Source organism: Macaca thibetana, chromosome 18 (assembly GCF_024542745.1).
Source record: "Macaca thibetana thibetana isolate TM-01 chromosome 18, ASM2454274v1, whole genome shotgun sequence".
Taxonomy (NCBI): Eukaryota; Metazoa; Chordata; class Mammalia; order Primates; family Cercopithecidae; genus Macaca; species Macaca thibetana.
The window spans coordinates 57604976-57619639 of NC_065595.1; the positions used below are offsets into that span (position 1 = coordinate 57604976).

At 38.8% G+C, this 14664-nt stretch overlaps 1 protein-coding gene across 6 annotated transcripts in view; it reads right to left on the reverse strand.

Moving 5' to 3' along the window:
* Nucleotides 1-14664, reverse strand: part of RBBP8 (RB binding protein 8, endonuclease) — a 118229-nt gene that overhangs the window by 13243 nt on the left and 90322 nt on the right. For all 6 annotated transcript variants that reach the window (XM_050768075.1, XM_050768074.1, XM_050768073.1 and 3 more), the window contains 3 exons: nt 14494-14608; nt 10492-10635; nt 5545-5614 (listed from right to left, as the gene is read on the reverse strand). In XM_050768075.1, coding sequence (XP_050624032.1) covers nt 5545-5614; nt 10492-10635; nt 14494-14608 — 329 coding nt within the window. The remainder of the gene's footprint in view (nt 1-5544; nt 5615-10491; nt 10636-14493; nt 14609-14664) is intronic.

Below are 14664 nucleotides of genomic sequence, written 5' to 3' on the forward strand. Positions count from 1 at the left end.
GGCATGAGTCCACCATGCCTAGTTCCATTGCATGGTTCTTAACTGGCCTAATTTCAATGTTGTTGTGTCTCAGGGAATAGGGAGGCCCAAGAAGAGGAGAGATGGGAAAATGGTTGGTTGGTGGAGCAGCCAGAACACACATGGCATTCATTGATTGAATTCGCTGTCTTGTATGGACATGGTTCATGACGCCCCCAAACAATTATAATAATAGCATCAGGCTGAGCGCAGTGGCTCATGCCTGTAACCCCAGAACTTTGGGAGGCCTAGGCAGGCAGATCATGAGGTCAGGAGATCAACACCATCCTGGCTAATGTGGTGAAACCCCGTCTCTACTAAAAAAAATACAAAAAAATTAGCTGGGCGTGGTGGTGGGCACCTGTAGTCCCAACCACTCAGGAGGCTGAGGCAGGAGAATGGCATGAACCCGGGAGGCGGAGTCTGCAGTGAGCTGAGATTGCACCACTGCACTCTAGCCTGGGCGACAGAGCAAGACTCCGTCTCTTAAAAAAAAAAAAAAAAAAAAAAAGCATTAAGGATCACTGATCACAGAACACCAACAGATATAATAATGAAAAAGTTTGAAATATTGTGAGAATTACCAAAATGTGACACAGAAACATGAAGTAAGCACATGTTGTTGGAAAAATGCTACTGACAGATTTGTTCAAACAGGGTTGCCACATACCTTCAATTTGTAAAAAACACAGTAATTGCAAAGTGCAATAAAGAACCGTGAAATATAAAGTATACCTTAAATGGAAGTGTAATAAAAAGATCACACACATGCCCCTCTAGTTGGTAAGCACTTTCCCTCAAAAAGAAAAGTTTTAGTCACTCTACTTCTAAGTATAAATCCTTTTTTGTTTCAACTTAAGAACCCTCAACTCTGGTATGATCTGTGAATTAGAAAAGGGAAACCAAGAAAGTACACACAAAAAATATTGCCACCACTCTATTTTCTTTCAAAGAGTTTATGGAATCCTAGGATTATGCAGATCACATTTTGGCCATATCTTTTCCTCTGAATATTAACTACCCTACATATATAGTGTCTTATCATGACATAGGGAATCTCCTAGTAGAATGGCATCTGTAGTAGACCTCAAAGCATCACTTAAACAAGCTTCTTGTCCCTGATGCTACACAATCGATCTTCCCAGGTTTGCAGTGTTAGTATTCTCAGTGGGAAAAGCAACCATGTAACTCTGAGAATTTTAGCATCCCCATGCCTCCATCCCCACACTTCCATTCACCTCTTGTTCTCCAGCTATCTAATTGCTTCAGAATAAATAAAGCTACTCATACATATTTTCTAAAAAACTAGTGAACCTCTAATATGAAACATTTAAAATGACAGGTTTTTTTTTTTTTGAGACAGGGTCTCACTCCGTTGCCCAGGATGGAGTGCAGTGGTGTGATCATAGCTTACTGCTGCCTTGACTTCCGGGGCTCAAGCGATCTTCTCACCTAAGCTTCCTGAGTAGCTGGGACTACAGGCACACACCATCACATATAGCTAATTTTTAATTTTTTGTAGAGACGGGGTCTCACTGTGTTGCCCAGGCTGGTCTCAAACTCCTGGGCTCAAGTGATTCTTCCACCAAAGCTGCCCAAAGTGCTGGGATTATAGGCATGAGCCACCTGGAAAATGACAGTTCTTACTCTGCAGTCCTACTTCTAGGAATCTATCTCAATGATCTACAGGCAAAAATATGAAAAGAGAATGTGCAAGGTTATTCACTGCAGCACCGTGCACACTAGGCATAACTGTCAACAGGCCAAGTGTCCACTGCTAGGGTATAAACTATGGTAGAGTCACATAATGAAGTACTATGGAGCTAAAAAGAAATGAAGAGTATGGGAGCAGTGGCTCATGCCTGTAATCCCAGCACTTTGGGAGGCTGAGGTGGGTGGATCATGAGGTCAAGAGATTGAGACCATCCTGACCAACATAGTGAAACCCCGTCTCCACTAAAAATACAAAAATTAGTTGGGCGTGGTGGTGTGTGCCTGTAGTCTCAGCTACTCGGGAGGCTGAGGCAGGAGAACTGCTTGAATCGAGGAGGTGGAGGTTGCAGTGAGCCGAGATGGTGCCACTGCATTCTAGCCTGGCGACAGAGTGAGACTCCGTCTAAAAAAGCAAATTAGAGAAAAGTATATATAATATTCTATATGAGTCACGGAGAGTATGTCTATACACATGTATTTGCTTCTATTTTTCAGGATAGAAGAAAAATCATAAATTTTAAACAAATGATTACCTATAGGGATAGGGAGGTAATAAGATATAGAGGCCAAGAATAGAAGTGAGATTTATCTGAATATACTTGTATTGTAGTCTGGTACAATGTACATACTTTGTGTCCATTATACACATTTTATATACATTATATATATAAAATGTATAAAGTATACATTATATATAAAATGTATAAAGTATACATTATACTTTATATACTTTTACAATAATTAAATATGAAAAGAAAAAAAACCAATTCCTAAAAAATCAAAGGCGAAATAAACTTGGGTACTGAGTTTGTGGCATAATTATGCAAAAAATAATTATCCCAAATGAGTTAAAAAAAAAAACAACACAGTGATTTGACTGTACATTTCTAATAGAATATATTTTAAGGACAAAAGAGCATACAAAAAGTTTTCAAACTATTTTCATTAATTATGTTATTGGTGGTATTATTCTGAAGCTGCTTTATGTGTATTGTGGAATAAAATAAATTAAGGAATTATGTTGGTGGCACTGAGAAGTGGGATTTTTGGTAGGTGGGAAAGTAAATACAGATGTAAGATAGAGGAATTTACATAAATATCCTGTGGTCCTGAATCTGAGTTAGAGCGATCAGTATGAAGTATAGTTTACCTTAAAAAATCAAAGTGATATGGCAGGGCGAGGTGGCTCACACGTGTAATCCCAGCACTTTGGAAGGCCAAGGCGGGCGGATCACGAAGTCAGGAGATTGAGACTATCCTGGCTAACACGGTGAAACCCTGTCTCTATCAAAAATACAAAAAATTAGCTGGGTGTGGTGGCGGGCGCCTGTAGTCCCAGCTACTCGGGAGGCGGAGGCAGGAGAATGGCGTGAACCCAGGAGGCACAGCTTGCAGTGAGCTGAGATCATGCCACTGCACTCTAGCCTGGGTGACAGAGGGAGACTCCGTCTCAAAAAAAAAAAAAAAAAAAAAAAAAAAAAACCAAATTGATACAAAAAACCTTCTTTCTAACTCTGTCCACCTAAAAGGCTGAGAAACAATGACTAAAGCACAACCCTAGCAGCCAGACTGTGGCCTAAACACCATTTCTCACTAAAAGGAACTAGGGCTCCAGGAAAAAGGAACTAGGGCTCCAGCAAAAATGGCAGATTCCAGATAGCAGAAGCAAGAAAGCTATGAAAGAAGCTTCCTTTAGGCAAAGATGGGACAATCTGAGTATCTCTAAGGATAATGACTGCAATGGATTACAACCCATCAAATATACTTAAATTGATGAGTATATAATGACACCTACACAAAAAACAACCTAGTCACATTTGGGATGCTAGAGTACCATTTGTTTGGAAAACTGGTAATTAAAAAAAAAGAATTAAGCATTTAACAAAATGACAGCTCTTTAAAAGTCTCACAGGAATAAAAAAAATCTTGGCCTGTCAGATTTCTAAAATTCTCAATAGAAATAAAAATAAAAGGAATAACTTTACTTACTAACTCAATTACCAACATCCTAACTTAAAGAAAAAAATAACAATTTTTTTAAATGAATTACTATGTCTTCAATTCGCTTTAAGAACAAACAGTAGGTGACAGTAAGTAACAGAATTTGCAATCTCTGTGAAAGTCAGAAAGTCACATTATGGTTAAATCAAGATGCTTAGGGTCAGGCGAGGTGGTTCACGCCTGTAATCCCAAGACTCTGGGAGGCCCATGTGGGTGGATTACCTTAAGTGACAAGTTCGAGACCAGCCTAATCAACATGGTGAAACCCCGTCTCTACTAAAAATACAAAAATTAGCCAGGCATGGTGGCGGCCACCTGTAATCCCAGCTACTTGGGAGGCTGAGACAGGAGAATTGCTTGAACCCAGGAGGCAGAGTATGCAGTGAGCTGAGATCACGCCATTGCACTCCAGACTGGGCAACAAGAGTGAAACTCCACCTCAAAAAAAACAAAAACAAAAACAAAAACAAAAAAAACCCAAAAAAGATGCTTAAAGGTTTGTTTTGATTTTAAAGATTCAAAAATCCTCATAAAGTAATTCTGAAGCATAATAAACCTAAGTGTTACTACCTATTTTACTAAGTCTTAGCACACTGCAACCTCCACCTCCCAAGTTCACGCCATTCTCCTGCCTCCTGAGTAGCGGGGACTATAGGTGCCCACTACTATGCCCAGCTAATTTTTTGTATTTTTAGTAGAGACAGGGTTTCACCAAGTTAGCCAGGATGGTCTCCATCTCCCGACCTTGTGATCCCCCTGCCTTGGCCTCCCAGAACTGCTGGGATAACAGGCGTGAGCCACCATGCCTGGCCTACCTAAAGTCTTATACTACATAAAACTTGTACAATTTAATAAATGCCCCAAGTTGAAAATAAGATAGAATAAAAAGACGATTTAAAAAAAAAAAATAAAACAGGCTGGGTGTGGTGGCTCATGCCTGTAATCCCATTAGTTTGGGAGGCTGAGGCAGGTGGATCACCTGAGGTCAGGAGTTTGAGACCAGCCTGGCCAACATGGTGAAACCCCATCTCTAATAAAAATACACAAATTATCCAGGCCTGGTGGCGGGCACCTGTAATCCAAGCTACTTGGGAGACTGAGGCAGGAGAATCACTTGAACCCAGGAGACAGAGGTTGCAGTGAGCAGAGATTGTGCCACTGTACTCCAGCCTGGGCGACAGAATGAAACTCCGTCTCAAAAAAAAAATATATATATATATACACACACACACACACACACACACATACACACAAGAAAAATAAAGCAGAGAAAATCACTATTATCACTGCCAAAAAAAGGTGATGGTGGTAAAAATTTCCTTATTTGTAAAATTTGTCATTTTTATGCTTGGGTCTTTTTTTTATGACCATAAAGTAAATAATTTTAACTTAACCAAAGTAGCTATTTAACAGTTTAGAGATACTCTGACAAAGACAGCTCTATTGGCCAGGTGTGGTGGCTCAAGCCTGTAATCCCAGCACTTTGAGAGGCCGAGGCAGATGGATGGCTTGAGCCCAAGAGTTCAAGATTAGTCAGTCTTGGCAACGTGGTGAAACCCTGTCTCTACAAAAAATAATTAGCCGGGTGTGGTAGTATGTGTCTGTAGTCCCAGATACTCAGGAGGCTGAGGTGGGAGTATTGCTTGAGCCTAGGAGGTGGAGGTTGCAGTGAGCTGAGATGAAGCCATTGTACTCTAGCCTGGATGACAGAGCAAGACCCTGTCTCAAAAAAAAAAAAAAAAAAGAGAGAAATAAAAGACAGCTCTATTGTACTTCTAGTCACATTGCTGGTATAAATAAAAACCAACTTACCTTTCATTATCTTTAAAATACGGCTCCACAAATGCTTTCTGCTTGACTTTGTCTTGTTTATCACCATGAGCTATAAATAAAACATGCACATTACAAACTAAATGTATAACTTAATGAGAAATAATTAACTAGCTTGGAAGAAAATGACATGTACTCAAACTTCCATTTTCATTGGGTTTCATACTCTAGGCCTCTGAGCAACTCATTTAAATTTTCTGTAACTATGTAACTACTTTTTTTTTTTTTTTTTTGAGACGGAGTCTTGCTCTGTCACCTAGGCTGGAGTGCAGTGGCCGGATCTCAGCTCACTGCAAGCTCCACCTCCCGGGTTTATGCCATTCTCCTGCCTCAGCCTCCCAAGTAGCTGGGACTACAGGCGCCCACCACCACGCCCGGCTAATTTTTTGTGTTTTTAGTAGAGACGGGGTTTCACCATGTTAGCCAGGATGAACTCAATCTCCTGACCTCATGATCCGCTCGCCTTGGCCTCCCAAAGTGCTGGGATTACAGGCGTGAGCCACCGCGCCCGGCCTCTGTAACTACTTTTTTCTTTCTTTTGCATCTGCATAATGAGGCGGGCGCTGTTTCATTTACCTCAAAATTACTAGACAGCTAAAAGTCATTATCTCAGAAAGTATTTCAGAGTTTAAAAGAAATACTCAGATGACCACTATTATTGTTTGACAAGAAACGACAACGAAAAGACACCTTTCAATATTAATTTTGGCTGGGTACAGTGGCTCATACCTGTAATCTCAGCACTTTGGGAGGCTGAGGTGGGTAGATCACCTGAGGTCAGGAGTTCGAGACCAGCCTGGCCAACATGCTGAAACCCTGTCTCTACTAAAAACATAAAAATTAGCTGGGCATGGTGGCAGGCGCCTATAATCCCAGCTACTTGGGAGGCTGAGGCAGGAGAATCGCTTGAACCAGGGAGTTGGAGGTTGCAGTGAGCTGAGATCATGCCACTGCACTCCAGCCTGGCAACAGAGCAAGACCCCGTCTCAAAAAAATAAAAAAAATTACACATAATTATACATCTTTATAGAGTGTGATACTCTGATATATGTATACAATGTGTAATGACCAAATTAGGATAATTAGCATATCTGTCACCTCAAACATTTGTTTGTCATTTCTTTGTGTTGGGAACATTCAAAATCTGTGCTTTTAGCTATCTGAGAACATATATTGTTGTTAATTATAGTCACCATATAGTGCTATTGAACACTACAACTTATTCTATTTAGCATTTTGTTTATTTTTCTTTGTTTTTTGGAGACAGAGTCTTGCTCTGTTGCCCAGGTTGGAGTGCAGTGACATGATCTAGGCTCACTGCAACTTCCGCCTCCCAGGTTCAAGAGATTCTCCTGCCTCAGCCTCCCGAGTAGCTGGGACTACATGTGCACACCACCACGCCCGGCTACTTTTTTGTATTTTTAGTAGAGACGGGGTTTCACCATGTTAGCCAGGATGGTCTCGATCTCCTGACTGTGATCCACCTGCCTCAGCCTCCCAAAATGCTGGGATTACAGGCGTGAGCCACTGTGCCAGGCTCCCTTATTTATTTTTCTTAGAGATCAGGTCTTGCTATGTTGCCCAGGCTGGAGTGTAGGGGCAATTCATAGGCACCGTACTACTACTGATCAGCATGCAAGTTTTGACCTGCTCCATTTTTTAAGTGGGACAGTTCACTGCTCCTTAAGCAACTTAGTGGTCTCCTACTTCTAAGAGGTCACCATATTGATGCTAAACTTAATATGGATCATACCTCAGAACTCTAATACAGCACTACTCCAAGAACTCCAAGGCTCAAGCTATCCTCCTGCCTCAGCCTCTTGGGTGGCTGAGACCATGGGTGCCTGCCACCTTGCTTGGCTAGCTGTATTTTTATATTAATTAACCCACCTTTGGCTACCCCAGTCTTCCCCACCTCTAGTAACCACTATTCTACTCTCTACATCTATGAGATCAACTTTTTCAGATTCCACATACAAATAACAACATGTGGTATTTATCTTTCTGTGCCTGGCTTATTTCACCTAATATGATGCTGTCCAAACTCATTGATGTTTGCACAAATGACAGAATTTTGTTCTTTTTAGTGGCTAAATAGTATTTTTTTGTGTGTATGTATATGTGTATCTATACATATATATATTTATATATATAGTTTTCTTTAACTATTTATCTGTAAATAGACACTTAGGCTGATTCCGTATCTTGGTTATTCTGAACAGTGCTGCAATAAACGTGAGTGCAGATATCTCTAACATACTGATTTCCTTTCCTTTGAATATACACCCAGTAGTGGGACTGCTGGATCTATGATAGTTCCATTTTTAGTTTTTTTTTTTTTTGAGACGGAGTCTCGCTTTGTTGCCCAGGGTGGAGCACAGTGGCGTGATCTTGGCTCACTGCAAGTTCCACCTCCTTGGTTCACGCCATTCTCCTGCCTCAGCCTCCCGAGTAGCTGGGACTACAGATGCCTGCCACCACATCCGCTTAATTTTTTTGTTTTTCTCAGTAGAGACAGGGTTTCACCATGTTAGCCAGGATGGTCTCAATCTCCTGACCTCGTGATCTACCCGCCTCGGCCATTTTTAGTTTTTTGAGGAATCTTCATACTATTTTCTAAAATGGCTATACTAATTAACATTGCCACCAATCCTGTTGATTTTTATAATACATCTTTAAGGTAAGTTTTAACTAGAGAATAAACAGATTAAAGATTTTATCAGAAAATTGGTGACAAAGATTAAAAACTAGAGCTCATAACTTGGGACGTGACTCCTAAGATGTCTAGACTCAAATAGCTAAATGCCAGCATCTATTCAAAGAATCAAAATTTACTGAGCATTGTGCTAAGTTCCAGACATACAATGTATAACAAGAGAGAGCAGGTCTCCTGTCTTCATGGAGTTTACATTACAGTGAGGAAAACAGACATTAAGCAAGCAGAGAGTTAAATGTTAAGCAAGTAGATAGTTAAGGGTTATGTGAGAAAGCACATGTAAGGTAGTAACTGGGTTGAGAAAATAAAATAAATACATAACAAATCCTAAATTATATGCCTGGGTGACTGGGAAAAATAAAAACGTCTGAAGAGTTTTTGGTAGGAAGTAAATGGAAATTGGCTTAGACATGTTACGTTTAAGCTGAAGAGACAAAAGTATCTCACAGTACTCAGAAATGCAAGACTGGGATTCATCAGAGAAGTTAAACCTAGAGATGCAGATTTGGAATCATTTTCAGAGGTAGGGCTAATAAAAGCTGTGAGAGAAAACAAGGTGCGATGAAGAAAGAGTCTTGGGGATATTCTAGGAAAGAAGCTGTGATAAATAAAAAGAACGATGCAGCATCGTCAGAAAAGCTAAGTGAGAAGAAATTCTGGGATAGTCAAGTGTCAAATGTAACTTAAAACAAGGAACAGAAATTAATAAGTACGCCTTTGCAAAAAAATATTCTTTTTGTTTGAAGTGAAACCTATTTGCAAAAGGTCCTTCGTGGGGGGAAAAAGGATACTGAACAGCTGTAAATTTTTATTTCAAAATTTACTTGATGGAGTTTTTGCCATGGACTAAGCAAGCAAAAGACTACTGTCCTCTATCTTTGGTTTCGGTCTCATTCATTTTTGAGTTACGGGCTGTTTTAAAAACCTCATGAAAACATGAGCATAATCAAGATTGTGCCACAGCAGAACGTATGTTCATTTAAACCAGCATAAAACAATCTTTGCACTAGATTAAAAATTCGGACCAATTTAATAACAATGAGAAAAATGAGAGATTTAACAAAAATTACAATTTTCAATCCAGATTATCTACTTAGATTTTCAATTATTCTTTTTCTGATTGCTATCCTACATTAAAAAATTACTGCTTCTAATGAAAGAGATATTAAGACTAATACACATAGTTACATTACGTATTTTGGCTGGTAAGATAAAGCATTCACAGCAGAAAACAGATCTGAATTTTCCTGTTTTGAATTTAATTATTACTATATATTTTTTGAGACAGGGTCTCACTCTGTTGCCCAGGCTGTAGTATAATTATTTATTTATTTTGAGACAGGGTCTCACTCTGTTGCCCAGGCTGTAGTATAATTATTTATTTGGAGACAGGGTCTCACCTCTGTTGCCCAGGCTGTAGTATAATTATTTATTTATTTTGAGACAGGGTCTCACTCTGTTGCCCAGGCTGTAGTATAATTATTTATTTGGAGACAGGGTCTCACTCTGTTGCCCAGGCTGTAGTATAATTATTTATTTGGAGACAGGGTCTCACTCTGTTGCCCAGGCTGTAGTGCAGTGGGTGATCCACTGACGCAGCCACAGCCTTCTGGGTGTTCAAGCGATCCTCTCGCCCCAGCCCCCAAGTAGCTAGGACTACAGATACGTGCCACCATGCCGAGCTAATTTTTGTAGAAATGAGGTTTTGTCTTATTGCCCAGGCTGGTCTTGAACTCCTGAGTTCAAGCAATCCATCTGCCTTGGCCTTCCAAAGTGCCGGGATTACAGGTGCGAACTGCTGTGCCTGGCTAGATCTGAATGTTCTACAAAATTTTCTCCTTCTACTTTATTATAATTAATTTAATAATTAACAGAAGTTTCTCAAAAATTTTATCAATTTTATGCGTATTTAGAAAGAAATTTCTAATACCAAACTAATGTTAGTTTCTTAGTTCTAATAAATATTTTATAGCTATATAACACGTTAACATAAGGAGAGGTTGAGTGAAAGGTACAGGAGAATGCCGAACAATTTTCTGGAACTCTTATTAGTGTGACATTATCTCAAAATTTAAAAAAGGTGAAAAAATTTATACAAGAAATATGAAACTTTAATTGTTGATATGTCATCAAGACTTTGTTAATTAGCTTGATAACTTAACTTACTGAATTCTGCAACTGAGAAGCCATAGTTAAAGAGAAAATAATCTTACTGTGTGGTTTCTTTGTGGCAGCAGACAATTCCTCCTCTTCATCTGCTGCTTGGGAGAAACTATCTGCCAAACAGGATTCATACTCTTCATGTGTTGTCTGATCAAACATATCTTCCAAGCTATCATTCATTTTTCTTTCTTCATCTATGTAAAAGAGCATCGGCTGAGGGCAACAAGCAAGCTTTTGCTTTCTATATAGACCATCATGAAACTGTAGTAACTGCCACACAATAACAGAATGCAGTCCTTAAAGACACTTCTTAAAACATGGTTGTGAAAATAAGGATTATATATTGGGTACTGAGCTTAATAACTGTGATGTAATAATATGTGCAACAAATTCCCATGACACGTGTTTATCTATATAACAAACCTTTTTATGAACCTGCAAACCTAAAATAAAATTTAAGTTTAAAAAATGTTTTAAGAAAAGAAAAAAAATGTGGATTACAGGCCTTATTCTGAAGAGTGTTCTTTCAGTGAATAGATGTAATATAGGTAGTGAAAGGCTTGTAGACATATATGCAAAAGATAGTTCTAAGAATGTTACTTGTAAAAGCTGTCTTGTTAAGAGTGCTAAATTCAGTGAATATAAGTGAGTAACAAACTATAATGTATATTAATGAAATGTTTAAAGGCATGATTATTACACTGAGGGTTGCAAGCCTAGCTGTGAAGAGTGTTCTTTTGGTGTATAGATGTAACGCATGTAGTGAAGTGTTTGTGGACACATGCTAAACATGATTCTGAGAATATCAGTTGCAAGCTGTAAGGCTGAGTGTTAATTCAGTTACTCTAAGTGAGTAACAAACTGTAATGTATGTAATGAAGTGTTTACAAACACTTCTTAAATCATGATTCTTATAAGGAAGTTTAATTCTTGTAATTCGTGTATGAGGTAAGAATAAACTCCCAACTCTGGGTAGTTACTGTACATTTACAAAGACTGTATGTTATGGCTTTAAATGTCCTTTACTCATGCTTTTTTTTTTTTGAGACGGAATCTCACTCTGTCACCCAGGCTGGAGTGCAGGGATGCGATATTGGCTCACTGCAACCTCCGCCTCCCAGGTTCAAGCAATCCTTCTGCCTCAGCCTCCCAAGTAGCTGGGATTACAAGTGTGTGCCACCATACCTGGCTAATTTTTGTATTTTTAGTAGAGACGGAGTTCGCCATGTTGGCCAGGCTGGTCTCAAACTCCTGACCTCAAGTGATCCGCCCGCCTTGGCCTCCCAAAGTGCTGGGATTACAGGTGCAAGTCACTGTGCTAGCTCTACCCTGTTATGTTTACTTTTGTTATTAAGTAGCAAAAAAGTATTTTCTTTCATCATCATTAGCATCTGGTAGTTTAGTATTACTAGAAATTAGGAATTCAATGCCATATTCGACATGGAAAGTGATAAATTCATCTTCACAGATCTAACAACATTTCCCATTACATAATCACACTTAAAAAACACCAGAGTTTAAATCCAGTTGGCTAACAAATATGACAGAAAAGAGGTCTGCTGAGATTATTCTATGTAAGTACCACCTCTCCCAACCTGCAGCACTCTCTCACTCTTAACTTGCTTTACCTTTCTCCTGGACTTACCACCATCTATTATATATATAATTGCTTATTTCTCTCATTAGAATGTAAGTTCCATGAGGTAAGTACTTTTGTTCTGTTTATTCATTATCTCTAGTTCCTAAAACACTTCCTACTACAAAATTTTTGCTTGATATTTACTGATAATTAAACATTCTGCATGCTGAAGGTCAAATTTGTAAATAAAATACAACTTCTATGCACTAGGCATTGTGCTGGGCATCCTCAGAACATTCTGTGTATGCTGTTTGTAAAGCAAAATGTTAAATTGCTGATTTATTTTTGTTTATTTGATTTGTGATTGTGAAATACATGAAGACAGAGAATATATCCTTGCTGATCTTTCTGTCACAGCACCTAGTAAGTCTAACACAGAGTAGGTGCATGAAAATTTTCTGAATTGAAATACTGGCAGTAATATGGAATTTTTATTGGTATATTTCATTTTAAACCAATTCTGAGTGTTGGAAAAGTTTTACCATATGGGGTAAGTTTTTTTTTTTTTAATATAACCTCACTAATGTCTCCCACTCCAAGTGCTGTTCTTACAACATGATGTCAACACTCCTCCCACTGAGTGTCACTGAGGGCCTGTTCATTTCACTTTATGCCTGTGCAGATCTTTGTGACACTATGTTACCTCTGAGGTCATAAAAATGCCACCTGCTTCTGCTTTGTTCTGTTGGGGTGCCAACTCTGGGAACTTATCTTCCATGTGAAGAGGAAGCTCAAATGAGCCTATGTGAATAAGCCCTGAGAGTGAATGAGGAGATGCCAAGTCACTCTCCAGCTGCCCAGCCCTCTGCTGTTTCAGTTCCAGCCACCATCTGCCTACAACTGCATGAGACCCTGAAACAGAACTGACCAGCCAAGCCTTTCCTGAATTCCTGAGCCACAGAAACTAGGAAGATAAGAAAAGCTTTTGTTTGAATCCTCTGAGTTATTCCAGTGATTCATTCATTATGTAGCAATAGTATCCACAGCACTTTATTAGCCAAAATTATCTCTATAATTTCCCTTCATTAGTCCAAGTGCTAATTTCTCTTTCACATGATACTTGCTTCAAATAAATTTGAGAAACTATTGTCTTCTGAGTAGATTTAAAGTAGGCATACTTTAGATTTTCTCTTTTCTACAAAAATGAGAAAAACATGATCAGAGGCTAGTACCAGGAAGAAAATAATCTTAAAAGCAAAGTATCCTCTTAAGAAAAGTAATTTAGTGTCATACAAGCCATAAAATGGCAATAAACTACTGTGAAGGTTTTTTCTTTTAATAGGTATTGGCTTCTCTACCTAGGTAACCATCTGCTTCATCATACGGTTTGTTATATGTCATTGAAAAACAAGGCAAAGACTACTAAAATTTTCTTTCATTTACTGCATTTAAGGCAGCAATAGATACGCCGATTCAGAAGAAGCCAGGGCAAGACTATTTTATTTTTTGCTCTGAGCAGGTAGACTACAGAAAATTTAGCAGAAGATAAGGAATGCACACCCAACCTCAATGTATTTGGCTTCTAACAAATGATCACTGGGGAATGTCTCTGCTTTTAGCACTGCTTCCCCATGTGGCAGACCCTTGCCCTTCAATACATAAGGGTGATAAATGACAACTGTTCCTAGTCTAGCTGTTCTCATGTCATGTGCCCCTACAGTTAGGAAAGTTGCTAAGGTAGTGCTAACCAAAATCCTCCTATTGTTCTCATCTCTTCTGGAAAATCAAGACTTTGGGTGAACAACTAATAGATTCTCACTACAAAGGGCTGTAGACCACCAATTTGGCCAAATTGCCTCATCAGTAGAGGGGGAATACAGCAGATTAACTCAGCATATACACTATGATTCTGAATGTTAACCTGTAAAACTATACTAACACTTCTCAGTAGATTTCTCCTTTCTTTCCTTATCAAATTGCTTTAGCAAACGTTAATTCTAACACAGGACTCAAGACTTCCTGTTATACCATTTATAGAAAATTATCTATACCAGGGATCAGCAAACTTTTTCTTAAAGGGTCAGAAAATAACTATTTGAGGTTTGTGGGGCTATAAGGTCTCTGCACCAACTACTCAATTTTGCAGCTGTATGGAACAAACAGCGATGGGCAATACATAAAGAAATGAATAAGGCTGTGCTCTGGTAGAACTTTATTTACAAAACTGGTAGCTGGCTGAAATTTGCAAATCCCTGAAGATATGAATCTTTTCTGAAATGAAATTGTTTTGGCTAAAGACTTTTTTTTCTGACGTACTGAAACTGAGCTTTCCTAAGAGGAACATAAAGTTAATAGAGCAGGAGAAAACCTGGTGTATGGTGAAGAGGTCACTCGAGCTAATCAGTGCAATGGTACAACTACAAACTTCACACACGTTTTTTATTAAAATAAAAAACAAAAACAAAAATCTTACTTGAACTTTTTTCTCCCTTCTGCTCTTGCTTCTTCATTTTTAAGAGAACGGTTTCACTAACCAACGTACAGTCCATGTCCACTGTTTCTCCTCCTAATTTTGACTGACTGCCATCCTGAATAAATATTTTAAAAATCAAAAGTTTTAACAATTATTCCTTTATGGTCTTAT